Consider the following 27,316-nt stretch of genomic DNA (forward strand, 5'->3'; position numbering starts at 1 on the left):
CATTAAGAATGAGGAAATACTGAGGCAGCAGCTTGGTGAAAGTAATCTGAGAGTTGTGATGAGGCTGAATGTCCTGGTGGTGAATGAGTAGTGGAACTGCAGGTGAACTTCAAAATAAATAAATGAGAAATGATGTCTCTGGAAAATAAAATGCAGCTCTAGCAAGTGTATGCAGTTTTTTGACTTAGAGTAGGCTACATGATGAAGGAAAAAATGTAGTGTGCTTGTGGATTATTCTCTTGAGGTACTGTGTCAGTGCTTAGTGATGGTCAAAGATCCACAAACCCTTAGGACTCGTTAGGAAAGGAATGAATGAAAAAAGAATGATGCTGCTTTATAAACATGGAGTAAATATATGCATCCTGTTCTGCACACAGCTGTACTTCCATCTCTGAAATAAAACAGTAAAAAATGCAAATAGATGTGATGGGTGATCAAAGCTGTATTAGTCTTTCTCTGTAGGGGAGACTAGAACTCTTTATGTTGAGACTTTCTGAAAGCAGGACAAAAATGTATACGATCGCAAGTGACATGGGGAAGATGAATGGTGAACAAGTAGTAATTATTTCCTGTAATGAGAACACTCTGGAAACTAGAAGGAAAATCATTTTTAGTCAGTATATAACTAAGTCTAATAACTGATTGTCACAAAGTGACAACAGGACAGAAAACAGTGTTGAAAATTATGCAAAGTTGCAACAGAAAAGCCCATTGAGGTACATACAAGCATACATGATTTCTGGATCAGGAAGCTTCTTTAATTACAAATTGCTAGAAGTTGGGAGGATATATAAGGAATGCACATTGCTATATTTCTTCTGTGCTATTCTGCAGGCAGCCCTCAGTCACTGCAGGTCATTAGAGAGAGTGATGAGCTAACTAGGTCTATAATATGATTCACAATGGTCATTTTTATACTTTGTTTTGTCAGTCATTATTAAGTGCATTTATACCATCTGTCTTTTCATTAAAGATCTAGAGAAGAAGGCATAGTTATGTTTCCAGTGACAAAATAAAATCCAACAACCCAAAATCCTGCTTACTTACTTTCAATGGTCTTCTGGATATTTTTCTTATTAAAATTGATCTTGTTGCTCTTCAGAAAGATATAACAAAAGGGGAGAACTGGTATGGAATCTAACTACTTTGTAAGCATCACATTGAGGTTTTGACCAAATAAAGTTTTTAAATGTTGGGCCACGAGCATGAATAGGGAAAAATCTGGTTTTGTTTCGACTTCCCATGGAGAGAAAGTGGTCAATGTAAAGGATAAAGTGCAGGAACTCCATTCCAACAGTACCAACATCCCAGACAGATAGTTCCTATTATGCACGAGTAACTTCAAGGATAAGTGGATGTGTCTAACTAATTCGGAATTCATGAACAGGATTTAGATAACTGAACATCTATACCCAATGTAAATGCTAAATGCGTCAATTTGTTTGTTATTTTTCCAAAAGCTGAAGTGTTTCTCTGTTGCAGGTAATCAAAACTTGGATCTAGTGGAAGTGCAAGTAAAGACAGAGTGCAGATATGCACATAGCACACTGTAGGTTGGAAAGAAGGAGCATGAAGCTATGGTTACTGAGCAGTTTTTTCAAGGCAGCTTTTTTTATAAATTGTATATTTGGGTGAAGTTTTGTTAGATGTAGAAAATAATCAGTAGTTACTAAGAAATGCATTAGCACTTGATTTCTGCTGTATAGTTCTAAAATAGCACTTTTTTTTTCCTGCTGATGTCTCCTGGTTGTATTTATTTTAAAGCCTAACCGAGGTGTGTTTTAAGGTATAGGAAATGTTCATTCAGGGAGCAAGTTACACCTATTGAGTTTCATTTGTGCAGTGAGGTTGGTGGCTTAGCAACCAGAACAGTTATGGACTAGTTTAATTAAGATGGTTGTTCCTGATTGTACCTGAGTGCAAGACAAGTAGCTGTAATGGAAAACAAATTTGCCTGTCTAATTTTTGTAGGTTCTTTTTCAAGGAGGGAGGGGGGAGGGGGAAAAAAACATTAAAAAAAAACCTTCCTGAAACGTAAAAGAATGGTTAAGTGCTGGGAGCTCAGAGAAAGGGCGGTAAAGAATAAAAGACTGAAAGAGGCTGGTTCAAAGCAGTGTCTTGCTCTTTTAAAATGGATTAAAAACCAGTTTCAGCTCCTAGCATACATGTTCACTTTTTCACGCTCCCATCTGTATTAGTTGCTTTTGATATTCCAAGACTTTCACGTTGGCTTTATGGAGATACATATTATGAAAGCAGTATTTGTTGATGGTGTCTAGTGTTTTCTTGAAAATGTTCTCTTCTGAAATACTGCTTTTCATTCTTGTTTGCTCTTTTTGCATTCTCTTTGTCTCTCTTTGTACTCTGGAATGGAGCAGCAACCTAAGAAGCCCGCAGAGGGAGCAGCATTAGGATCTGCTTCTCATTTTTCCACCTTAGTAACCTTTTTGTTTGTCTTCTGTGCTTTGGCTGCGCATTTAGTGTTTTTTTCTTTATTCTTCATGACTGTCTGCCATTTCTAGAGGCACTTTTTCTACATGACATTTCCTTCCTTTTGTTGTGTGGTATCTTTGATGCCTCTAACCTTCCTGGCCTGTGTTTGGCCTGCAGTGCCTTTCCCTTCATGTAACTTCTAGGTTTTGGTTTTGGGAATACAAACCTATTACAGTACAAGAATAGGATTTAACAGCCAGTTGGAGGGAAAAGGTGCTGAAGTCTGTGTCAACAATCTCAAAGCCAATTTGGGTAAATCAAGGTGGTACCACGCATCTTGGGAAAGTGAATTGGAGAAAGTGTTTGTTGCTGGGCTTTAATATAGTATTCTTTCACAGCGTGGTAGAAAACTGAGTTTTAATGATCATTGTTTACCTGTGGATACCTGTAGATGGTCAATGCTAGTGTGATAATTGCAGTATTTAAAATCTGTGACTCTTTGTGTGTTTTAGGCTGACCTGTCTTTGTACAATGAATTCAGATCATGGAAGGATGAACCTACTATGGACAGAACATGCCCATTCTTGGACAAAATCTATCGGGAAGATATTTTTCCATGTTTAACCTTCTCAAAAAGTGAGGTGTGTACTCTAAGTGTTGTCACTGATGCTTTTTATTTAAATATGTTACATGGAACCAGTAGACTATCTTAATTTACGTATGAAGTTCAAACATTTTTGTTTCACTGGAGTATGAAAGTTTACAGTGAAATACCCAAGTTTGGTCTGGAGTATTGAAGTGGTCGATTTTTCTTTTCCATTTCCTATTTTAGATGTGACTTTCTTAGGTGGAGGCTGTCTACCTCTTTCTGTGTTAATACTGCCTATCAGGGTAAGTGTAGGAAGGAGTGATGGGTTTTCCCCTAAGTCAGAGGTCCCATATAGTAGAAACGGTGTCCTGTCACTGTCCCGTGTTTATTCAGGAAGCAGTACAGACCAACATACCTATTTTTTTGGACCTATTTTCTCTGATTAATCAGAACAGGTGTCTTCTTGAAGAGAGTTTTGTGTTGCAAGAATTATACTTTAGGATTTGAAGTAATTCATGGACAGTTTGGAAATGTGGTTTCAGATAAAACAAACAATGCGGCTTTTTTCTTTGTGTGATTTTCCATTTCGTCTTCCTTTCCTGGTGCAGAGGAAGTAATGGTGTTGCACTCATGCTGGGAATACTATGGAACTGGTTCCAGCTGCAGCTTCAGTACCTGGTCTTTGTTCTTAAGCAGCATTTGTTGGCTATAGTTGCAGTATCTGTCTCTGGGGGAAGGGGAGATCAAGATTGCGCATCTTGATTAAAAGTAACAAATTTTAAAGCTCTCAGACTTGAATTTTTTTCCCCACTTAAATTAAGTAAATCAAATATGAAAAGTGGTATATTTTCCTCAAATTTGTCTCTTATTTTTACACAGTGTGTACACTTTTCCCATGTTCTTCACTTGCTGTTACCTGCTGGCAATAAGCATGAGAGATCTTGTAGTTAATTGTATGGTAGTTCATTGTGATTGGTGTAGAGCATTGTATGAAACTCTCCTACTAAGGTGTTAGCTCACTTACTATGGGAATTCGAATTACTTCTGCACTGTGTGTAAGTAGGCCATCCTGTTGTCTTTCCCAGCAACTTGGTTTTGTTTTCTTTCACTTCAGTGGCAGTACGGTTACTTTATTTATATTTCCTCTAAGGAGAGAGTAAGGCTTCTAGCACAGGTCAGCTGTATGAGTCAAGGTGTGCAAATGCTGTGCACAGTGATGTGCTTTCCTTTGAATATCAATAGACTGCAATGTAGTTAATAAGTGACACGTATTATGTTTTTGAATAATTGAAAATGCAGTTGATGGTTGAAGTAATACTTCAGCTCTTTGTAGCCTCTTGTGTATGTGTGTAGCTTTCTGCTTTGCTTTTAGTGCATAGTATTGGGAAGAATTGTGTGAAGCACTTTTGTAGCAAGATTTTAATTTTGAAATGCTGAAAGTACAGTAGAAATATTTTTCTATTACTCAGTAGCAAAGGAACGTGGACAAAGAATTATTAAACAAATAAAATATATAGCACCTTATTTTAAATCAAGTAATGACTACTACTTGTCCATACTTAAACACTAATCTTGGGCTACTGTTGAGTTCAGTCAAGCAAAATGAGCGTATTTCTAGTGTGTTTATAAAGAATTAACATAAAAAAAGCCTGAGGGAAGTTACACTTTCTTTATGAAGGTGATATTTTAACAATACCAGTGTTCTGAAGTTACAGTAACCTGTTGTCTCTTTTATATGTTGTTCAATCTTACATGTTTGAATGTCTTTCTAAAGTAATTTTTGCCTGAGAAATAGGTGAATATTTACTTTGTTTTACAAGTTACAGAAGTTGCCTGCTGGTGTGTGTATATATATGTGTATATATATATATGTATGTATATATATATATCTGTATGTATGTATGTGTGTGTATATATATATATATATATTTCTTTTCCTGTAGAACACAATAAAATGAGAGCAGTTTTTAAATACATAAAGTTTGATCCATGTCCAGTATCTGGTAAAAGCACTGTGCAAATGTGTGTGCTGCTCGGGTGTATGAGGATTAACTGAATATATACTTAGCATGCTAACCATACATTCCTTGCTGTAGAGGCAGTCATCTTGCCTGAGGGGTGGGAGAGGGTTATTTGGAGGGCAGAATTTAAACTGAAGCCTAGGAATTCTTCTGTATGAAGCAAGCAAAATCTTATTTGTAATTGAATTTGTGTTTTGTTAGTTGACTTCTTCAGTGTTCCTAACTTAAGAGAGACAGAAATGTGTTGCTGCTTTGAGGCAGTGGATCACATGGAGCTGTTTTTAACTGCTTTCTACATTTCTCTTGCAGTTGGCCTCAGCTGTTCTGGAAGCTGTCGAAAACAACACTCTGAGCATTGAACCTGTCGGCTTGCAACCTGTTCGATTTGTGAAAGCTTCTGCAGTTGAATGTGGGGGACCAAAGTATGTTAAGCTAACAGACAGAGGGGAAATCTGGACTCATTTGAGATAACTGTATTCTCAATCCCAGTTATCAACTGATCACCTCATTGAAATTTGTACACGTTACACTTGTAAACATTTATTTTAATATCAGACTTCAGGACTGTTGCAATATTTTATGAGGGAAGTAAGCAACTAATAATGCAAATGTTAAAGGTTTGTCTTATATTAACCTTATTTAAGATGATTCCCTTTTTGGGAGAGCTGCTTATGATGCATTGTTTGCAAAAGTAGCATTCTCTTCCTTGGAGAAGATCAGTCTGACTCTTAAAGCAGATTTCTGAACTAGGGGCTGTCACTTGGAAAGCATCGTGAAAAAGGTATAGAAGTCGTGTGGGATCAACATCAGACAGCTAGAGTTATTTGTGGGATAAGAAACCTAAGATGTACAAAGCATACTCACAAAGGCAGCTGAAGTATTTGCGAGGAGGTATGTAAAGTAAACCCTCTGAATGTGAGCAGAAGGAATGTAGTGAAGAGGGAGTAAAGGTGAGGGTGAGTTTGAGGGTGAGTAAAGAAGGAAATGTGGTTGAATGGCAAGATGATTGCTTTAGAAAGTTTGGAATGGTCCTAGAGGAATCTGAAGCAAGACTTGCATTAGATACTGATGTAGGTGTTAAGGTAAAGTGAGAGAGACTTGCCTGAGGCACTGGTGCTCTGAATGTGAAGAGGAAGGAATTTGTAGTGTGCTTTAGAGTATGTCATGGTTAAGCAAGTAAGGCCAGTAATCACAATCCTGGGCCTTCCAAACCTATAGAATCACAAGGTTGGAAAGGACCTACAAGATCATCTATAGGAAGTCTTGACTTCTTGTCTAAAAGATGTTTAGCAGAGTTAATATTTCTCTGTAATATTTTTTTTTTTTTTTTGTTAGAGCTCAGTTTTCTGATAGAAAATTTGAACCAGAATGTGAACATCAGGATCAACTTCAGTTTTTTTTTTTCTTCATTGCTGCTGTTTTTCAATTCTCATTTTTCCTCATCAGTTTTGAGTGGCAGAGAACATACATTTAACATGTCAAAAGAAGTTTTTGCTTTCTCTCTAAAGAAGCTGTATTGCATTCTCCAATAATGTAATCCTTCAGTAGTTGGCTGGGTAGGAATTAACATTTTGAGGTGTCTCTGCCGAAACTGTAATTTAGTTACATTAGGTATGTTGAATGTCAAGATTTACTCTTTCCTCTCTTTTACAATTGTCATGAGGTGACAAAAACTTCTGTATGATTGCTTGTGGTTAAGTAATAGGTAAGGAATATGCAGTATGTAAGCTTAATTTGACAGCAAGTGTACTTTGCCTTAAATATTACTGGCACTGGATGGGAAGCAGCTGTTTCACTTTTCACTTAATCAGAATAGCGGCTTTGCATTTTCTGTTTTTATGTGGTGAAAATCACTGTTTTTATTGAAACCATGTCCTTTAATAGGTAACATAATACAGACAAGCAGCATAAATAAATAATAACAGTAACTGGAATAATGCTCCTAAAGGAATAATGTTATTGCCCAGTTGCCTGGGGGACGGGAAGAACGGATGCATAAACTAGTGGGTAATAACCCTACAACAAAACAAGGAGTGGAGGTCAGGGAGCTGTGATGTAGTAAAGAAAGGTTCCTGACATACAAAAGATACTGAGTAGTGCCAGTGGTGGTGTGTGGTAATGAAATACAGCTGGGTTTCCCCACAGGATTCAAGTAATTGTCCCCATGGGGAACAAAGCACTAAGCAGCATGTGTGCTGTACAGTGCAGAACCGAGTCATTAGTAGTAGCTGTCATTCCAGCATTTAACCTGGTGTGATGCAACGCACCGTATAGAAGGTAAATCTATTGCTGGAAGAAGAAAGAGGGCTTTTTTTCTTGGCACTAAAAATCTATTTGCTCACAAAGGCTTGGCTGCATTTGTGATCAGCCTGCTTCAGCTACTATAGAATTTCTTGGATCAATGTCAGTCCTCATAAATTACTGTGGAAAATCATGTACACTCTTCAGTTTTCTTCTGTCTTGCATGGTTCTGTGGACCAGCTGCAGACTATTAAAGGGGCTTGTAGGCCGCTATTGAGACTGTGTGAGCTTAGTAATTTTTCTTTCACTTTTGAAAGGTGGCTGCTTCTTAAGACTCCCTAATTTTGTGAGATAGAGATGGGAGGAAATCCAGAAGCTTTTCAAGTCAGTGGAACAGCAGATACCTGACAAGCCAGTTCATCTGGGATGCTGTGATATAGAAATTCCAAATCAAATTCCTGCTGTGTTTACATTTATTATGACAGTATTAATAGCAGCTTCCTCTTCAAGAGAGATGTAAAACTGTTTTTCTAAAGAATACTGGAAGAGTTATTTGGAATTGAAGAATTTCTGACTACTGACCTTTCTTTGTTCATGTATTATCATACGTGAGCAGTATTATTTGCAGTACGCCAGGAAAAAGTAAATGTAATTATTTTGCCATCACTTTCTGTAATGGTAATGGAAATAGTTATTACAGGCAACCTGTTTTCCTTCACCTCAAGTTCTTTTGTACTCTGAATGTAAAAATGTGATTTCAGTTTGGGCATAAATACAAAGCTGATCATAGAATGCATCTGACAGAGGCTTTGTGCGCTGACTGTTATTCTTTGGGGCTTGTTTTTTTTTTTTTTTCTTGGTATGCAACAACAGGGAAATTAAAAAAAAATCATTTTAAATGTCAGGATCAGCTGATCATTCAAACAACGCTTGTTCCACATATAAAGAGTTAAAGAATTCCTGCTGTTCCAGACTTGTCACACGTGAAGCCATGAATGTGAAAGCGCCTGACCAATGCTGATAAAAGATATAAAAATGGGAATATAGTATGATGTGCTAATGTTGGAGCAAAATTTGTCCTGGTCAAGCTAGAGTAGTTGATGACATCATTTTGTAAGCTTCAGTTATTAAGGCAGAGACTTGAGTACCTATGCAGATAGGAAGTAATTACATTAACACCTGCGTATGTTTAGAGTGTGAGATATTAATGTCAGATTGTTTATTAAATTATGCAAACTTCATGTTTTATAGGAAATGTGCTCTGAGCGGACAAAGCAAGTCATGCAAGCATAGAATCAAATTAGGAGATTCAAGCAGTTACTATTACATTTCTCCTTTTTGTCGGTACAGGGTAAGCAAATTTACCACAATTTCATTTTAAGTAGTGCTTTTTTCTACCATCATGCAAAATGATATTAACCACCATTATTTTATGTGGGTTTAGATAACTTCTGTGTGCAACTTCTTTACGTATATCCGATACATCCAGCAAGGACTGCTGAAGCAGCAAGATGGTGAGTAACAAATTGCATTTTGGGTATATGAATCATGGAATGCTTGGGTTGGAAGGGACCTCAGGGATCGTGAAGCTCCAGCCCCACTGTCACAGGCTGCCCAGGGCCCCATCCAACCTGGCTCCAGGGATGGGGCATCCACAACCTCTCTGGGCAGCCTGTGCCAGCACCTCACCACTCTCTCTGTAAGGAACTTACCCCTGATATCCAACCGAAGTCTTCCCTCCCTCAACTTCAAACCATATCCCTTTGTCTTGCCAATAACTACTCTTGTAAAGAGTTGACTCCCCTCCTATCTGTAGGCCTCCTTTAGGTACTGGAAGGCTGTAGTGAGGTCACCCCATGGCCTTCCCTTCTCCAGGCCAGCTCCCTCAGCCTGTCTTTGTGGGGGATGTGAAGAAAATACATCTATAGTGAATGTACCTAAAATTTGCAGATGATAGTCACTGCTGTGATTGGTGGGATTTTGGTGAATTTTCAGTAAAATAATAAAGAAACAGTGCTTTTCTGTCCATCTTAAAAAAAATCAAAAACCTTCATATGAAAATTCAAGACAAATTCTGTGATGAGAGGAGTTATGATTATTTTCTACAAAGCGTTTAAAATAAAGTATGGCAAAGTATGGAAATCACAGAATCACAGAATTGTAGGGGTTGGAAGGAACCTCTAGAGATCATCGAGTCCAACCCCCCTGCCAAAGCAGGTTCCCTACACCACGTTGCACAGCTTGGAGTCCAGGTGGGTCTTGAATATCTCCAGAGAAGGAGAATCCACCACCTCCCTGGGCAGCCTGTCCCAGTGCTCCGTCACACTCACTGCTTGTGATCTTTCCACATCATCTTAGCCTTCCAGTCCCGTTGTTTTCAGACTTTAACAACAACAAAGCAAGTTCTATTTTATTATTATTTTTTTATTCTAACGCATGGAATAACCAGCAATGACATTTTAATAAAGAAAAATTCTACATTTGTTACAGACCCCAAAAAATCTTATGTTGGTTTGACCTGGGCAATTCTTAATGCATAGACACATCTTTCCTCGCTTCATGCACTGAAAAGTCAGGCAACCCTTCTTTGTCAGATGGTTGTGCGGGTAGAACTGATTAAAAATCAAACAAACAAAAAACAACCCTAAATCATTAAACCAGACTGTAATTTTATTTGAAAACAGCTGAAAATCAAGCATTTAATCTTCATTGTGACATTGCAAGCTTTTTTGATGAGGGCTCTCTGTACGAATGTATTAGCTAGTGTATGGCACGATTTTTTCCCCCCTCAGCAGAAGGGAAAGGTGATTTTACTTCTGTTGCTATTCTTCCTCCCCAGTTACCTGGTTGCTTTGTTCCTGTCAGAACAGCATATCCACCAGCTGCCTATTTAGACTCTTATCTTGGCAGTAAATCGGAAATTTGCTTTAGTGTGTGTGCGATTTGGTTTCAGTAAGTCCATATAAAAGATGGTTGTGCAAACACTGCTCATCTGTGTTACTTAATTCTGAATTTGAAAAGCAGACTGTGTGTCAGAATTGAGGTTGTTCTTCATTTGCTATTATCGCTCTATAAGAAAAAATCATAATGATTTGATAATGTTTAAACAATTAATTTAGCTAAAATTTTCTGCCTAGGTAAAAGAATAAAACTGAGGGGCCTTCAATTTTTACTTATCTGACAAATTCTACGTTCTCTTTGCAGTCTTTTATACAGAAAATGAGTCAATAAGCAGAACAGTTCAATTCAGAAACTGTAATTAATTGAAACTGAAAGCACTGATGCATTTCTTTTCCCAGGTTAGATAAAAACATCAGCATTTAAAAGAATAAATTAAAACCTAGTGTCTTTTACTATGACCTTCTTCTAGAATTTTCAAACTATTTTTTTCCCCCAAAACCAAGCACCAAGAGCTCGCACAGCTGAATTCATTGCATCCAGTGGTATTTCTGTCTTTTTCAGTGGATCAGATGTTCTGGGAAGTGATGCAGCTGAGAAGAGAGATGTCACTAGCAAAACTTGGCTATTACAAGGAAGAACTCTAAATCTTTTTACTCTTGGGCATGCATGAACTTCATGTAAGATACACAACTCTAAATTTGCTGAATCTTTTTTGTCACTTGATATTTATTTCCACAAAGTGGGTCCAAGATCTTTCTCCTTTGGCAGATTGCACTAAGAAGTACTGTGATTGTTTTAAACTGACCTATGCTGTATATGTGTCCATATAATACCTAGTTGAACAAATGTGGTAAGCACTTGCAGGTGTATTAGTGATTGTAGTTTACATTTACAAACAAGACTTCTGATTAAATAAACGTTGGTCTGAAGCAGCATCTCTTGTCTGTTCTTTGTGAAGCAGAGTGATATGAACCTGCCTGAGAAGCTAAGCAATTTCAGACTGGAAACCAAGATGGTTTTGTGGTGAGGGAATGAATGCCTGACATGGTGTAGTGTTAAGATGCGTGTATGCATCATCTGTGTGTGTGTGTGTGTGTGTGTGTGTGTGCCAATCCAGTTAACAATTAGAAGTTCTTGATATTCTTTTAAATGCTGCATTCCTGTATTTTTCATTTCCAAGTGATACAAGAGAACTGCATACGGCAAACATTTATGCTGTCAACAGCATAATAAATCTGGCTTTCTCTTTAAAGAGGAGTGCTTTTCAGACATCAAGGAACAATAAGATAACCTTGAACACTCTTTGGGTCTTTCTTTGGTTAGAAATCTACCTGAGCCCTCTGTGACTACTAAAAACCTTCTTTCTTTCTGGCTTTAATGCCTTTATATGAATCTTTCTACTTTTCTTTTGCAATTTTGTTTCCATTGTTTTATACACCCATTTCCCACAGCTCTCCTTACATCTGCAAAATATCCATTACATGATTTTTTTTTTATTTTTTATTTTTTTAACATGTTGATTTTAGTTTACAGGTAATGTTAGTGGCTTTTTCACACGCACAGCTTGCTCCAAAGACAGCCTAAAAAGGGATCGTGGCTTTTTAAGGAGTATATGTCCTTTGTTCAGGTGCTACTCCTTTTTCCCCAGTTAATAGTGTAAGCTGAAGGCAGAAAATTCAGTAGGATATTATGTGGAACACAGATGTGTGTGTATGGTATTGTGGTGGTTTCACACTGGCTCAGCAGCACTGTGTTGGTCTTGTTCCCCCTTCTCAGAAGGATGTGGGGAGGAAATAGAATGGAGAAAAGCTCATGAGTTGAGATGTGAGCATGGACATAGCTCACCAGTTACCCTAGTGAGCAAAACAAAATTGACATAAGGGAGGTTAATGTGATTTTTTTGCATACTCAAACAGAGTAAAGCAATGAGAACTAAAAGCAAACTAAACCCACCTTCCTCTCATCCACCTTTTTTGCTTTCTCCCTGAGCAGAGCAGGAGAATGGGCGCTGTGATTTGATCAGAGCAGCTCAGGCTGCTCCAACAGCCCCACTGCGGCCAGAGCTCTTCTCACAGAGCTCCCCTCTGCAGGCCCCAGTTACCAAAACCTTACCACGTTAACCCGATACAGGGAGATTTGCTGTGTAAAAGACCTGGAAAAAACACTGGAGTCCTGACTGTGACAGCCATTTATCAATCACAGGTACTGATAAGGCAGTGGCAGATAAAGTTTCTGCTGCAGAAACACGGAAGAGTTCTCACTGCAGCCGCTCGAGGAAGGTGTTATTTCTTATTTCAGTTGAGCTAAGGAAGTCTGGTTTTACTCTGTCTAAGAAAACAAACTGTATTTATTGCTGTTATGTTAGGCTCATAAGTGCTTCCTGAAGGATTGTTAATCTGTGGTTAACATAATGAAAGCAAACTGTTTCCGGGATTAGCTAACAGTAGTTAAATTATAGCTCATAGCTGCTGCTGTTCTGACTTAGTAATCCTTTACAAGTGTTGCTCATTAAAGGAGAGATTTTATTTTTCCTATGTAATAGAGTCAAGACAAAAGGTATCTAAAGTTTATTATGCAGAGACTATCTTCATGTATTAGAACTACAAAGATGTACCACAAGTGATAATGGCTGTTCGGCTTGATTACATTGATGTCTTGTAAATACTGGGCTTGCTTCTGTCTGTAAGTCCCTTTCCCAAAATTATTCCCTTTTGTTGTTTTTTAATATGAACCTCCCATCATGAGAAACCCATGATGCTGTGAGTGTCTGGGACTGGTAACAACCGCATGGTGTTTACATGTCTGGTGAATGCAGCTGCTTTAGAGAATGGTCGCCTTCCACATTCCTTGACTCCATCAGATCTTCTGTTCTTAACCAAAGGCCACTTACAGATCTCCACTCAAAGTGTCTGACTATTTTTCTCCTGTTTGTTATAGCTGACAGAACAGAGGCAAACTCCAGTGTGCAAAGACCAACTGGGATGGAGGGAAACGAGTCCTGCTGTTAGCCTTGAGCACCTTAGTTGAATTTTCAGCTTTCCCATAGGCTTGCCTGGGACTGACAGACTAATCTGTAGTTTAAATTCCTTACAATAATGTAATTCTTCTCCATAATCTTCTCTGAAAGATGAAACTGTTTTTAAAGCCATTGGGTTAGCCTGGTGCTCAGCCACTCAGGTGGGATGTAGTGCATATGGCGAAGCTGCTCCTGCAGCCAGTGGAGCTGTTGGTCTTTCACCAGGAGTTGTAATTGCATCACCCATGTGAAAGTACAGAGACAAGATAAGTAATTTTTATTGCCGCATTTTTTGCGCATGTGTAATTGTGATCAGTATTGGGACCAAAGGTTCCTCAAACAAGAGCATTGAGCGCACTGAACTGAGGAAAGCACATCGCCTTCATCTTGCCTCAGACGTCGTTCCAAATTCTTTATGTATAGCAGGGTTGAAGTATTTTCCTGATGCTGGTATGAAGGAACAGGAGCAGCTGGGATGAAGTCAGCCGAAAGCTCTGCTGGAAGCACGATGTGCTCCTTCGCATGTTCCTGATCGCCTGGGAGGGGACGGCGTGTTTCCTCTGCAGGACGCTGCTGGCAGCAGGAAAGTAAAGGACCTCCAGTGGCTCATCATGGATGTGGTGGGAGAAAATGAAGCCTTACAGCAGTTCTTCGAAGGTAAGAGCTTAGCTTAGTTTTAAGAGTCTCAGCAATCTATTGTGGCAGCAAAAGTACACCGGTTGTTTGAGATGAATTGAAGAAGAAAGGAGGAAGACAGAAGCCCCCCCCAAACATAAGCTCTATTTACACAAAGCAATCATGTAATGTGATCCTGTAATGAAACAGTACCAGTGGTAGAGATGCACTGCAGTGCATTCTTCCTTTAGGGAGAGCAGCAAAAGGAAGAAGGTGGCTCTGGCTGAGCCCACGGAGGGACAGTGCTGATGACTGCTGGGAGGAAAATGGGGAAGGGGGTGAGGGCACCTGGTAACTTCTTGCTTCTGAAGTCCCACTGACCTTCATGAGGTTGGGGAGCTCCCTCCTTGCTGCAGCTCATCCTGTTGGGTTGTTCTTTCCACTCCTGTATGTGATTATAATTGCCGGGTTTTTTTGTCTTAGGCTGGGATCTGTCCTGCCTTTTCCCCTGAGACGTTTCCCACTCAGACAAGTCTTTTCTCTTTCTGCTACCACAAACAATCTCTACTAGACTCCTTGATCAAAGTGCTTTGCTCAGACCTTGCCATAATGTAATTAAAAATGACCGTTAAAAGGGTGATGCATTTTTTCACGTTCTAAATCTTTCTTTCCTTGCTGCAGTGTTCACCTTGACATTTTTTGCCATGTTAACATTGCAATTCCAAGTTTCTCTTTCTGTATTCTTTTTCATTCTATTACTTGTCCAAGCGTTCTTCATGTGATTCTGGTATTATCTAGAAAAGCTACTTTTCGGGATCAGCTAACCTGGGCACTGTTTCTTCATCTGCATTTAATTCCCATTATGCTAAATAGGTGAAACATTATTATTACTACTACTATTATTTTGGCTGGCCCTTGTGGTCTAACTGAAAGGTGGCAGCAGTTCCAACTTTGGACCTCAAATTTCAGATGTGGAAATTAAAGTTTTGCTTGCAGTCCCCGCTGAATTGTTTTTAAGCCAAGAAACTGAAATCAACGACCCACAGCTTCTGGCTGCTAGCAGACAAATGTGTTTTCTTCTATATTTTACAATCTTGATGTTTCCTAAATTTACTTTAAGCCACAGCGATCACAAGTCAGTAGACTTTCCTGGCTTTGCTTTCAGCAAGGTGTTTGTTTTTATCAAGTGCAGTATTGCACAGCTGTTAAATACTCTAAATTGCATTGGACATGAATTACCTAAAACGCCTGAAAACCTGACTTGGGAAACAGGTTTTTCTGGGGAGCGTGGACTGGGTCATGTTGACATCAATACTTTGGTAGGAGGTGTGATAGGGGTTTTAGCTGTATGAGCTCTTTAAGTGTAATTTATAACCTTAATTCTAGAAAGACTGATTTAACTGCAGAAGGTTGTTGGGTAGAACATCTGCATAGGGAGGGGAGAGAAGGAGAAGCTCTGTCAATTTCATCAAGTAAAAGGAAAGATGAAATACCTTGGAAGGTTGTGGTCCTTTCCTAAACATTCAGTTCTGCTGTGCCACTCTAGTATATGGGAAGGGCCTGATTTGAAGCATGATTTGCATTCTTTTGAAGCAGGGCTTAGCTCCACTGAACCTGCTTAGCACTGCAGCTGGTGGTTTGGCTTGTGTGTTTGTTTTGACAGTCATTTGTATAATCAACTTGCCTTTATGATATTGAGAGAGGACAGTCTGGAGTTCTCGAGAAAAAGGACATAATGAAATAGCTGTTTTCCTACCAATACCTACTTTCAGTATTCAGTAGACAGATTAGATATGACTCTGACTGGGACTTGACCCTGGCTTTTTCTTATTGAAGTAAAAGGCTTTTCTCTTCTGGTATGCCTGTTGTTTTCTGCCTCATTTCATTCCTTTCACACTGGATACTTCAGTTTTGACCTAAAACTCTTCTATTGTTTCTGTTAAAATTAATACTTATTAAAATGTTTAGATTCTCGACTCCATAACTCCCTATTTGCCAAGGAGAGTGCCATCCCCTCCATAGCAGAGCAATCTCTTACTGCTGACGCTATCAGTAGGCTGAGACACTCAGTGAAGGCCAAACTAATTACACTGTTAAATTTAGCCTTTTTTTTTATTGCTGGAAGGTATTCTTGGTGTCTGAGATGTGTGTGTTTGGCCTCAGTGCCCTTTGCTATCTGAAGACGTTTCTTGGTTGTGGAATCACACCCTCCCTTTATAGTCCTTGTCCTGCCTGGATAACACTGAGTATAGTTTGGTGCTCTTGGCAAATGAATGAAGCCACAGAATAAGTGTGACTTTAAACATGAAAAAAGCAAAGGCCACTTATACTATTTTAAAGATGAGAGGTTAAAAACAGGAATTAAAGAGGAATTGTGTACTCACGGTGAGATTACTGTTTGTCTGGAAAAGGCTGATATTTTGGGGGAAATCTGTCTTTCTTGACACAAGTTCACTCCTTACCTTTTGGAGTGCTATAGTTTCTCCCACGTCTGAATACCTGCGGTCTGTGCTATGTCCCCACAGGTTGTAGTTTTGCCAGGTAGAAGCTGTTTTGAATTAAATCCTTCCCTACTTATTGCTGCCATGTGCCTGCGCTCTCTGTCCTTGGCTCTGATGGATGAGCAGCTTCTATCAATGACTCTAGTCTGTTCCAGTCAAAGTGAGTAGGACTATGTTGCACAACTTAAATAGTGAGCAATACCCGGAGTCCTTTCATGTGAAAGAATTTAAGGAACTATTAATTAGCCCTTTGTGTAAGACTAACCTCAGTGTAAGTTGGTGAAGTTCTGCTTGACTTCCCACTGAGCTTCAATAGTGGCTCAAAGCGTTTTAGAGGTGAAGTATCTTCAGATGAAGATTAGTTGTTAATTCTTAAGAAAATGTTTCCTTCAATTTGCAAGAGTTTGTAGCAAACCTGATAATTTTGTCCTCCATAAAACAGGTAATAATTAGCACTGAATGTGTTTTATGTGTCATTTTTTATATCTCCAGCTTTATTTAAGGATTGTTCCCTGTATACAGGGATAGAAATCTTACTACAAATAGCTGGACTTGGCTAGGAACTTCCTGGCATAGCTCTTTTAATGACATGTAATGATCAATTTAGTACTCAGTTTTAGTCAATACTAATTGTTTGAGAGGATGTTTTATTGGTTGTGAACTGAATTTATTTACACAAACAGCACAAATAGCTTGGTTATTTGCTGGCTCCTCTTAAAAGTGGTGGCTGTGGTTTCAACCACATTCATGAGTGTGTTTGACTTGCTCTGAGATGTCTACTCTGAGGAAGACACCATAAGTACCATCCCCCCCTATCCTTCACTTTGCATTAGATGTTACTGGAAAGAAGGCAACTGGTTTCAATGCAGCTGCACATAAGGCTTCTACAGGGAAGTGCTGGGAGAATTAATGAGGCAGGTGACTCAGGGATTGAGCCTGGGGCTGCTGGCTTCAGGAGCACGTAAAGTGGAGCTCAGGAGCCAGATTACTGGAACTTGGTGGTTGGAGGTTGCCGAAAAGAGATGAAGTAGGACAGTGATCAGCATACTGTGGTGCTTGTGGCTGGAAACAGGGAAAGGCTAGGGGAGAATGGGCAGGGAAATGGAAGCCAATGTAGAAAAGAGGCTTTGGACTTCAAAGGGAAGAGCAACAGAATACTGGTTTGATAGAGAAATTGGCAAAATATGATCCTGTGTTGCCTATGACTGCAGGCTGTTTTGTGTGCAGCTGTGTATGAAAGCTGTGTCACAACACAGCCTTGCTCCTTCATCTTCCCTTGCTCCTCACAGATGACAGCTTACAATACTGTTTATTTAACTGGGTCTCTGGCAATTCTCTGCAGTGACAGCACTCGCCCAGGGCATGTTGTAGTGTGGAGTGTGGACTGGGAGCAGAGATCCCCAAGCATGCTGATAAAGGCTGCTGACACTGCGGGTCCCCTTTTCCATGCACACACGTGTGGTTCTCTGCCCTCGTAGTGACTTTGGGTAGCTGGCTTGCATGCTACCAGGGTGCAGAAAGAGCAGCAAACAAATTCTCAGTCAAAATATCAATGTATTTTATCCCAAAGCCTGTAACTTTCAGGTGCTTACTATGATCAAGGTCTGTGAGATGGATATATTTTGAATAAGTTTTCACGTGATCCAACAGCTCCTCCTCTGCTGAGACAGATGCCAATGCAAGTACAGGAAAGGAAGTACATTTAGAAAGAAACATTATTAGAGCTATGCTCTGCAGTGCAGCCAAATGTAGTTTGTTTATTCAGTGGGTTGGTACCATGAAACTTTCATTAGTGGCAGTCTGTCTGCTTGCTGGTGTGCTTCCTTCTTCTCCCAGCATAGATTTACCTCTTTTTTCCATTCTTCTCCTTCTGCCTATTTAACTGCTATGCACAGTGGAGAGATTAAGAGGGATTGAGGTGTACTGCTGTTGTTGCCATTGCACTGCAAGAGGCCTACTCTCTCAGCTGTGGGATGCCCATATTGAAGGCCCTGTCCTTTTATGGCCAGAAAAGCTTGTTTCCTACCTTGGTCAAAATAAACAATTCTTGCTTCTGTGGTGCAGGTAAAAACACATTAATTGCAACGATTTTTTAACTATGCATGAGGGCCAGGTGCCTTGAGCAGGCATTCATGTTTGAGGAAGGTTGCTGAAGAAAGCCAGAGCCTTGTGTATTTTCAAGCCATTTTTGCAGACAGTGAAGCTTACCACCATTTCAAGACTGGACAGAGACAATAGCAGAATACAGAAGAAACAGTACAACTTCTGCTATGCACCTTGTGTCCCAGGTAGCAGCAGGGTGAAGGGGAAGTAGCTGGTGTCAGCTGCTCTGGGCTGAGCCCTGCAGCTCTCAAGCTGCACCACTCTGTCCTGTGCAGCAATGGAATGGAGTTGGCCGGCTCCGGTAGATGACTGTAGAGAGCAGTAACTTGAACTTCCTTATCTTTCTTTCTGACTGGCCACTCCTATATTTATAGAAGGCTTGCTGGAAAGGTGGTGAGCCTGTGCAGCAGTTTTGTTTGCTTTTGTTTCTTTTTCTGAAGGAGAGTTCCGGCTGACTTGCTTGCCTTTCTACAGAAGAACTCGTGAATTCCACAGACTTTGCAATCATCAAATCTGTTTATAGCCTTCAGTAACCAAGCAGCAAAGGACAAAGTACTGAACCTTCCTGTTCAGTAAGACATCTAGCACATTATTGGACTTATTTCTTTTTCCCCCTAGGAAAATAATTGGAAGCCTCCAATTCCTTTAGTACTTCAAAAGCTTTATTTATGCTTTCTTAATTAAAGCTTGGGATAATGGTTTCTAAAACTGTTTCAGAAACTCGCTTGTAGTACCAGTGCAGGGAAGTGGGTCTCTGTGAAACATCAGACTTTGTTTTGGTCGCCTGTTTCGATCCCAACATAAAGGAGTATGAAGTTATCTTCAAAACCTTAGTTTTGTAGTTGCAAACCAGGAGCCCCTCCTCCTGCTGTGGTAATTCTGTGAGGCCTTCATGACCGGCACAAACTGGTGTTTTTCTGGTGCTGTCATCTTCACCTTCTCTCTTTAACCCTGCATTTCCTGTCATCTTTTCTCCCTCAGTGAATATGCCCATACTTCCAAATAGAAATGTGACTTATCTGTAACGCATGAGATGCTCACCTGTGGTAGGACAGGATTGATCTTATTTTCCTTTGTGTGAGATAATGGGCAGCATTCCTTAGTCTGAAGTACTGACAACTGTGTACGAATGTCAAAAAGACGGATTCCAAGAGTGACATCTTTGGTTGCAGGGCAAGATGTTCACAGAGCCTTGGAGAACCCCATGGTGGATACAAGTATGTTGGAAGAATTCCTCAGCAGTGACTTAGAGTTTGGAACCTTGTAAGTACTATAGCAACAAATTACATTGTTTTTGGTGGTGCCCTGGTTAAAATCTGAAAGCAGCAGTCAGACCTGAAATCTCTTAGGTTCAATAGGATTGTGGAGTGCTTATTTCCATACTTGAAACTGTGTGAAAGCTGGAAATATAAATTGCAGATAGTAATGGAACTGTGTTATTTTGCAGTTCAACAGAACGGATGGTAATGAAGTCTGGGACAATTCACAACTGTTATGCTAATTATGGCATTAAATGCAAAGCTGTTATTTTTTAATGTAACTAAGTGCTAGTTTAGTGTTTATATGCAGAATAAATGATGTAAATGAGATTAATGTATAATAAATTGAGATACTAATGCAAACCTCCCAGTCTAAGGGAAACAGGGCTACTGCTTTTATCCTAATGCTCCCTTCAGAGCAGAGAAGTTCACCATTAATCTTTTCTGAGACTTGTTTTCAGAGTTACAAAGGCTACATAATATAAGGGGTCATGGTTAAGGGTGGAAGGTTGTGCAACACAGATCTATCAAAGACTTCAGACCCAAACTGTTCATCTAGACAACTGTCATATGACTGTGGTTAGATTCAAAACGTTACAAATGTGCTGATGTTTGCCAAGAGCAAAGCAGCAGTGGATGTTTTTATAGGGCAACTAAGCAGCCTGCAGGTTTTCTCACTGTAGACACACTTGCTATTGTATGTATTGACTCACAGTCGCCTAAATAGGCTTCTACCTACTCTAAATCATGAATAATGACTTGATTCTTTCTCTGGCCATAGTCGTAAAGTAAAAATGGAAGAGTCTGCTGTTTGTAGATACTCATAGTATTTGATCTTCAAGTGTCTAAATGTGTATTAAACAGATTATCAAACTCCTTCACAATAACTTTCAAATGAGATTTTGTTGCTTTCATACACACAAGCATGTAGCAGTTGCATAGATGTAAATATCTACTGTCACTCAGCTTAGGTACGTTACATAGATATTGCAGTTGCAGTGCTTCTGTCTATGTGCATGTGCAAGCAAATAATCTGCTCCAAGGCAGTGTTGGAACCTATAGCTCATAAGTATGCTTGAAAGGGTTAAGAGCCGATTTCTGAACCTCCATCATTCCTGATGCGATTGAGGATCACTTTATTATGTCCTTTCACTGAATCATAGAATTGCAGGGGTTGGAAGGGACCTCTGGAGATGATCCAGTCCAGCTCCATGCTAAAGCAGGTTCCCTATAGGAGGTTGCACAGGAAAGTGTCCAGCCAGGTCTTGATTATGTCTGAAGGAGGAGACTCCACAGCCTCTCTGGGCAGCCTGTTCAGTGCTCTGTCACCCTTATTGTAAAGCACTTCTTCCTTGTGCTCAAACAGCAGCAAGGTGGCATAGGGTTTTCTCTCCCTTAAACTGCTTTGAAAACACGATTGTGAAGAGCTGAAAAACTTAAAAGAATTATGAGATGAGACAGACCTGTGCCCTCATCTGACTGAAGCCAGCAGTCCAGCCTCTGTAGCAGTCTGCTGGTGACTTAGGCTGCTCCCACTTTCAGCACGGAAGAACTGGTTTTGCTGTGTTGTGTGGGAACACCTTGCTGCTGTGCTGTGGGCAACTCAGGAGGGATTCGCCCTAGCTTAAATCACAGTCTGGTTCCACAGTCCTCTCTAAGGAAGTAATCCTTCATGCTGTCTGACAGGAGAAACTCCAGGAGAGCAAAAGTAAAACAGAGTATATACTACAGCAAATTCTATGGGGGGTATCACAGTGTAATCAAATAAATGTGCCAAAGAATAAATAATCGAGAAACATCTTTCAAACCTCAAGCGTGAGAGTGGGGCTGAGCTCTTGGGTATCTGTTGAGCCATAAACAGAGCAAAGCTCCTCATACCAGCTGCAGACAAGGAAGCATTCCGTTTCCACCTGTAAATCAAAAGGAAGCTGCACAGTAAAATACCATGGACAAGCTTGTTCATGTATGGAACAGCATTCCTGAAGTTCTTTAGACTGAGCCAGGTTGTTGGTTTTTTTTCATAGATGTATCTGTTTGGATAACAAAAAAGCAGCAAACACTTTAAATAAACATCAGTCTAGGCAAGAGCACACTTAGCTGCTTCGCTTTCTCGGTGACCTCTCCCAGCAGGGCTGCTAAAACAGAAATCTCTCCTGCTTATCCATGGGGTTTGGCACAGAGGCTGCTGTGGATCATGTGGAATATCTGAGTCCCCAGTCAGGATTCCCCTGTCAAGCTGCCAGTGCTTGGTTCTGGTTAGAGCACCTTACTGCCCACGGCCCCTGCTGCTGACCACCAGCAGCTGAAGGAGCTGAGACCTTTCCTCACAGAGGGGTGTGAGGGTTCCTCCTGTGCTCCTGCTTCCTTATTCATGTACCACAAAGTGGGAAATGAACCTCTGCTCATGTCACCGTACACAGATGGCAGCCCAGCTCTGCCTGGATGTGGTGCAGTGCTGTCCTGCAGGTGTGACATGGGAGCTGCTGGGCGGCGGTGCTGCATGTGGTGCTGCATGGTCTGCTGCACTTTGTGAGCACTGGGACTGCCTGGAACCACTCAGGACTACCTGCAGTCAGCTGGGATTAGCACTGGGCAGCTCATGGCTGCCTCTCTTCATGCAGCCTGCAGCTCCTGCTGCCCAAACACTTAAACCCTTTCCAGTACACCTTGAAATTTATTCCTCCTTCAAGTGTACGTGGCAAGATTCTGCCAGCTGATAACCCGAGTGTTATATGCAACTAATCAGCAATGGTAGCCAGGGTTTTTTTGTGCCTTTTTTTTTCTTTTCAAATTAATCTTTGCTTTGAGGAGCTGCTGGGACTGACCTGTTAGTTGTCTTTACTTTTAATTCTTTCACCATTTAGACATAGAAGGTATTGGTCCCCCTCAGTGTTTTCCAATGGAACTAGTAAATTTATGTAGGGTTATGAAGAAGGAAAGTAGCTTGCAATCTAGGGAAATCCCACATTGAGCTTCTGGACCCTTCTGGTGAATTCATAAGGAATTCTTGCTTCAAATAGGACCAATGTGCTTCTCACTGCTTCCCTCCTCCCTTGGCCTGCCTTTTGGTGCTGCAGTGTGACCTGCTGACCCCTGATGGTGTCTGCGGGTGCTGTGCCCAAACCAGTCTCTTAAGCCGTTATCCACTGTTTGCTGAGAAAGGTGCTAAATATCTTTAAAATGTAGTCTAGAGAGAATGGAGCTGTTGTGAGCCCGTGTGTTCTGGTGTGCCCAGAAGTAACTGAAGAGCAGCTTATGGGAGGGAAGCGGGGTGTGAGTCCCCTGCCTTGGAGGGATGTTTGGTCAAGAATTGGTGGCGATGGGGTGTCCCTGCAAGAGGAGGTTATTGTTGATCTGTGAGAAGGGGCTGCAACCTTGGTAAGCAATGTATCCTGAAAGCCATTCTAAGTAGCCTTGTGGTCCCTCTCCAGCTGCTTTTAGCTTTGCCTTATTTCCTTGAGGAGGAGAGATCTGTTCTCTATGTCTTCTCTCAGTGAAAATGTAAATCTGTTTTTCATTCCTAGGCAAAGGCAGTTGCCAGACTCTCCACCAGACTCTGGGTCAGAAGCATATTCTCCACCACAGCTCAAGAGTAGGTGACGTGAGTTCTGGCTCCCCCAAGCTGGTAAAGAAGGTCTCCAGCTCAATTTTTCTTACGATTTACTGTCTTGTCTGTTTGCTTGCAGCCACGTGGGGCGATGCTACCTGGCCAAGTGGGCAGCAGTCTCCGTTCCCTTGTCCATCAGCTGTGGCACCCAGCAAGCTTCCCTACAGGTTCCTGGAGACTTCTCCTGATCCCAACAGCAGCGGACATCCTTGCAGCACTCCGCAGGGCTGCTGTATGAAGAGAGATAATGCTGTGACTCCGTGGAATAACTCTACATCCTCCAGCTCTTTGGGTTTTAATTATTCATACTTTCAGCCAAACGTGTCTCAGATCTCTAGGTAAAGGCTTTATACAGGGAATGAGGCACAGTACAAAAAAATGGAGCTGGTAGAAGATGTGACAACCTAGTGTAACATCCCTGTGGGTGCAGAATTTTCCACAGGATGGCAGTGTTTAGATGTGTTTGAGAAACTTACGGTTGAGGGTTCTTTAAACACCTCGATTAAAATTGGGATTAAAATGCCTAGAATGCATTTCAGTTTTAAGAACGATGCAAGGCTAAGGAAGAATTCACAGGTAGCTGGTAACTGGATTATAAAAACAGTTAGGGGTTTTGCAGTGCTTATTGCAGGGACTTAAACATAAGGGTCTTGGAAGTATTCTGACACATGGCATGCAAGGAAAAGAACATCACATCTGTGTAAGCAAGTGCAGTGGTATTCATATACCATCTGCCATGTTCATCTACTAGTGTGTTCTGGACGCTTGGCTGTGTAAAATACATTGGGTAGTGCAGACGTACAACCATGATACCTACTAAGAATGAATTGACCAATGTGTGCCAGAGTGGGACCTGTGCAGTTGCTGGGAGATCATAGGAATTCATCATTGTTAGTCTTGGGGCTGTTGATTCTCCTTCTCCTCCTCTGCATGGAAGTCAGTTGCATGTTATGTTGGTGATGTGAAAAAAGGAAGCTGGGCCTCGGTCCCTTGGTGAAGCTGGTTATATTTTAACTGTTTCCTTTGCAGTAGAAGATTCCACTTAGTCACGGTCATTTTTGAAGGAAGTGTTTTCATTATTGGAACTTAAGATACAAAATACTTCTCAACCTAGTGTTGAATTTTTGAACAAATCCAGAGAAAGAATAAGAGTGCGTCAAGCAGGCTTTTCTTATACTTATGGAGAAACCTAAACATCCGTGCCTATTAGGACTGCCTGAGACCTGGAGACTGGCTTGTTTTTTGCCACAAGGAGTGACCCAGATTCCATTTTATAATATCAGTGTTTTGAAATAAGGTTTCCCCTTCATAGAAAGGGAAAAAAACATTGAAATCTCACTTTCTGAGAAATTACATTCAACCAGTCTTCCCTTGAGACGTCTTTATTAACAGACTGGTTTAATAACAGCTGACAGTATTTTGTTTTCTCTATAAGAAAAATGAGCTCCCACTCAGTGGAGTAAAATCATTCAAGAAAACGCTATGTTGTTAATGTGGATATTGTGATTTTGCAGATTGCGCCCTGTAAACCTTTACAAGAGATTAAGTTCTCCATTACCATGATATGTAAAAATATATTCATTTATCTTTTAGAAGGAAAAATGAGTAATTCAGGTTTTAAAAGCCATAAGCAATCTCCTCGTCCCAGCAAATCAAAATCAGGGTGACGGTACGATTAGATTGCGGTAGTGGGGTGTTCGCTTATAATGTGACTCTAATAACTGTGTTTAGACTGGAATGAGTAATTTAATGTGTTTTTTAAAAGCACTTCCGCAGCATCAGGCACAAAAAGGAAGCTCTCACAGTTACTGGGAGATAGCACTGATCCTCAGGTCTGGTGTAACAGCTCCAGCCAAGGTAAGCAACTCCTTGAAAACACAATTTGATATTTTATACTGCAGGCTGGAGCGTTCAAAGAGCGTATGTCCCAGTGGCTCTGAAATGGTAGAGATACTAACAATCCATTTACTACTACCAGCTTTGGAGCTGTTCATCTTTTCAGTGTTTTTGAAAATAAGGACCTACTTAAGTTTGGCAAAGAGAGGTGAAATATTAGAAGCCTATTCTCTCTGACTGCCTGCCCTCCAAACATTGTGCCCTTCTCCACATGTGAGCCTGCAGATGATACCATACTCTGCTGACATGCTAAATAGAATGGGCAAAGAAATGTGGGTCAGTCCAATAGGGAATTAATCTGGTGTGTGAGCAAAACAGATCATAGTTTCTCTTTTTGATCTAATTTATCAGCTCCATACATTTTCTGCAGTTTGCCTGAGGAACTTTAAGCCTCATGGAGAATGCGAGAGTCGCATATTATTTCTTTAGATTTAGTTATTTCTAAGCTTAAGTCTTTTAGATTTTTTATTAATGAGCAGCAGGTGGGTTTACTTGGGTAGTTTGCCATTGGTGCCTCTTTTTGTTTGATCGGTGTTACTTGACTGTGACTAGCTCTCTAAGTCTGCCACTGCTGGAAGGAGAAAAGAGGCAGTTCCAGAGCAGGCACCGCTGTATCTAAAATTGTTATTGCTGGTTTTAATACTTCAAAGACACAGCTTTAAATATGCTATCTTTAGGAGGCTGTGATAATTAAATCTCACAGATCCACACATAGTGGGAAAAAGAATGCAACCATTGGAAAAAAAGAAAAAAAAAAAAAAGACATGGGAATCTTCTAGAAATTAAGTATGAATGTATTTACTTTTATTTATTTTACTTTTATTTTTATTTCTAAACTTTTTAATGTGTTCACCCCCTTTTGTGTGTCAGAAATGGGGATTTACAAGTGAAGCTTGGGTCTGAAATTGTTCTGGTCAAGGTGAGCTCTGTCTCACTGTGCTGCTGCAGGCCATAGAAATATCTTTGTTTATCTGCCTACTGACATATTCTCTCCCATCCTTACTGCACCCCATTTATCTGTCTCCCTTACTGCATTTTCCTCTGTCAGCATGAAAGGTAAAACACCTATAGGAATTACAGCTGACACTGTTTGCCTCATAATACTGTCATATGTACCCAAAAAGCATTAACCAGGTAACCACAGTGGAAACTGTCTCTCTACCTCTGGAGCTAAGAATGTATTGCAATGAATATATTCAGTTTAAACTTGTAGTGGAGAGAATAGGAAATGTCTTTATTTCTTTTGCTTCTTATACTTACACTGAACTTCTTTGTCCCACTTTGTTTCTTGCACAGCTTCTTACAGATCTACTTACTTAGCTCTCCATTTGGGGCTGGTTCCTCCCCTCCCCCAGTTCCAAAGGAACTTAGCATCCTTTGGGAGATAATAAAAATAGGAAATGCTACTTGTGTAATATTTTGCAAATTAGGCAAGCAGAAAAATGTATTTTCTGGGACAAGGTCTATTGGAATAGCTGTGAAGGAAGTTTTAAGATTTAAATATATTTGGAATAATTTGTGCTTTACGTATGTAATTATATAAAAATATTAATGCGGGATTTCTGTCTCTCTATAGCAATTCTCAAGGACTGTGCTGCTGAAGTGCAAGACTATGACAGTGATGGACAGAATGCAGCTTTGGAAAAATGCTGCCAAGCTCTGACATGGCAACTATATCAAACTTCTCAGTGGAACAGCTTACTGAACTCTAATTATGAAAAGCTGTAAGCACTTGGAAAAAAGTTTTTCCTTTCTTTTTTTCTGGCACTGTATGTGAATAAATGCCACATTTGTCATCCCTTGTTCTTCCTGAATATAAGAGTGGAGAAGGAGGTGTAGCAGTTGTGGGATGTGAGTTTTTGGATGTATCAGATAAGCTCAACTTCAAGCGCTGCTTGAAATTCATGTTAGGTTTTCTGATTTCCCTTCAGAGGAAAAGAAAAATGAGTTTAACCTGAATAGCTGTTAGATTTATTTATTTTGTCAAGCGTGTTATTGAATATACTTACTGAGCATATTGCGTGTAATGGCCCGAAGCATTAAAGAAGTGGAAGTAGAAAATACCTGTTTTACTTCTGGGCTCACATAACTGAAGTCTTCTGGCTACAGACACGTAGGTAAAACGTTCAGTCAA

General features: G+C 40.3%; 2 protein-coding genes across 3 annotated transcripts in view; both read left to right on the top strand.

Annotated features, from left to right (window-relative positions):
- The window catches only part of RAB3IP (RAB3A interacting protein), a 29,597-nt gene extending 18,477 nt beyond the window's left edge, over positions 1-11,120 (top strand). For both annotated transcript variants that reach the window (XM_072334349.1, XM_072334357.1), the window contains 5 exons: positions 2,946-3,074; positions 5,353-5,465; positions 8,536-8,635; positions 8,729-8,798; positions 10,747-11,120. In XM_072334349.1, coding sequence (XP_072190450.1) covers positions 2,946-3,074; positions 5,353-5,465; positions 8,536-8,635; positions 8,729-8,798; positions 10,747-10,829 — 495 coding nt within the window. In that variant the 3' untranslated portion in view covers positions 10,830-11,120. The remainder of the gene's footprint in view (positions 1-2,945; positions 3,075-5,352; positions 5,466-8,535; positions 8,636-8,728; positions 8,799-10,746) is intronic.
- A 2,692-nt stretch (positions 11,121-13,812) lies between these two features.
- Positions 13,813-27,316, top strand: part of MYRFL (myelin regulatory factor like) — a 38,420-nt gene continuing 24,916 nt past the window's right edge. The window contains exons 1-6 of the mRNA XM_072357350.1: positions 13,813-13,858; positions 19,593-19,683; positions 23,204-23,271; positions 23,366-23,624; positions 25,052-25,143; positions 26,759-26,906. Coding sequence (XP_072213451.1) covers positions 13,813-13,858; positions 19,593-19,683; positions 23,204-23,271; positions 23,366-23,624; positions 25,052-25,143; positions 26,759-26,906 — 704 coding nt within the window. The remainder of the gene's footprint in view (positions 13,859-19,592; positions 19,684-23,203; positions 23,272-23,365; positions 23,625-25,051; positions 25,144-26,758; positions 26,907-27,316) is intronic.

This window comes from Excalfactoria chinensis, chromosome 1, assembly GCF_039878825.1.
Source record: "Excalfactoria chinensis isolate bCotChi1 chromosome 1, bCotChi1.hap2, whole genome shotgun sequence".
Taxonomy (NCBI): Eukaryota; Metazoa; Chordata; class Aves; order Galliformes; family Phasianidae; genus Excalfactoria; species Excalfactoria chinensis.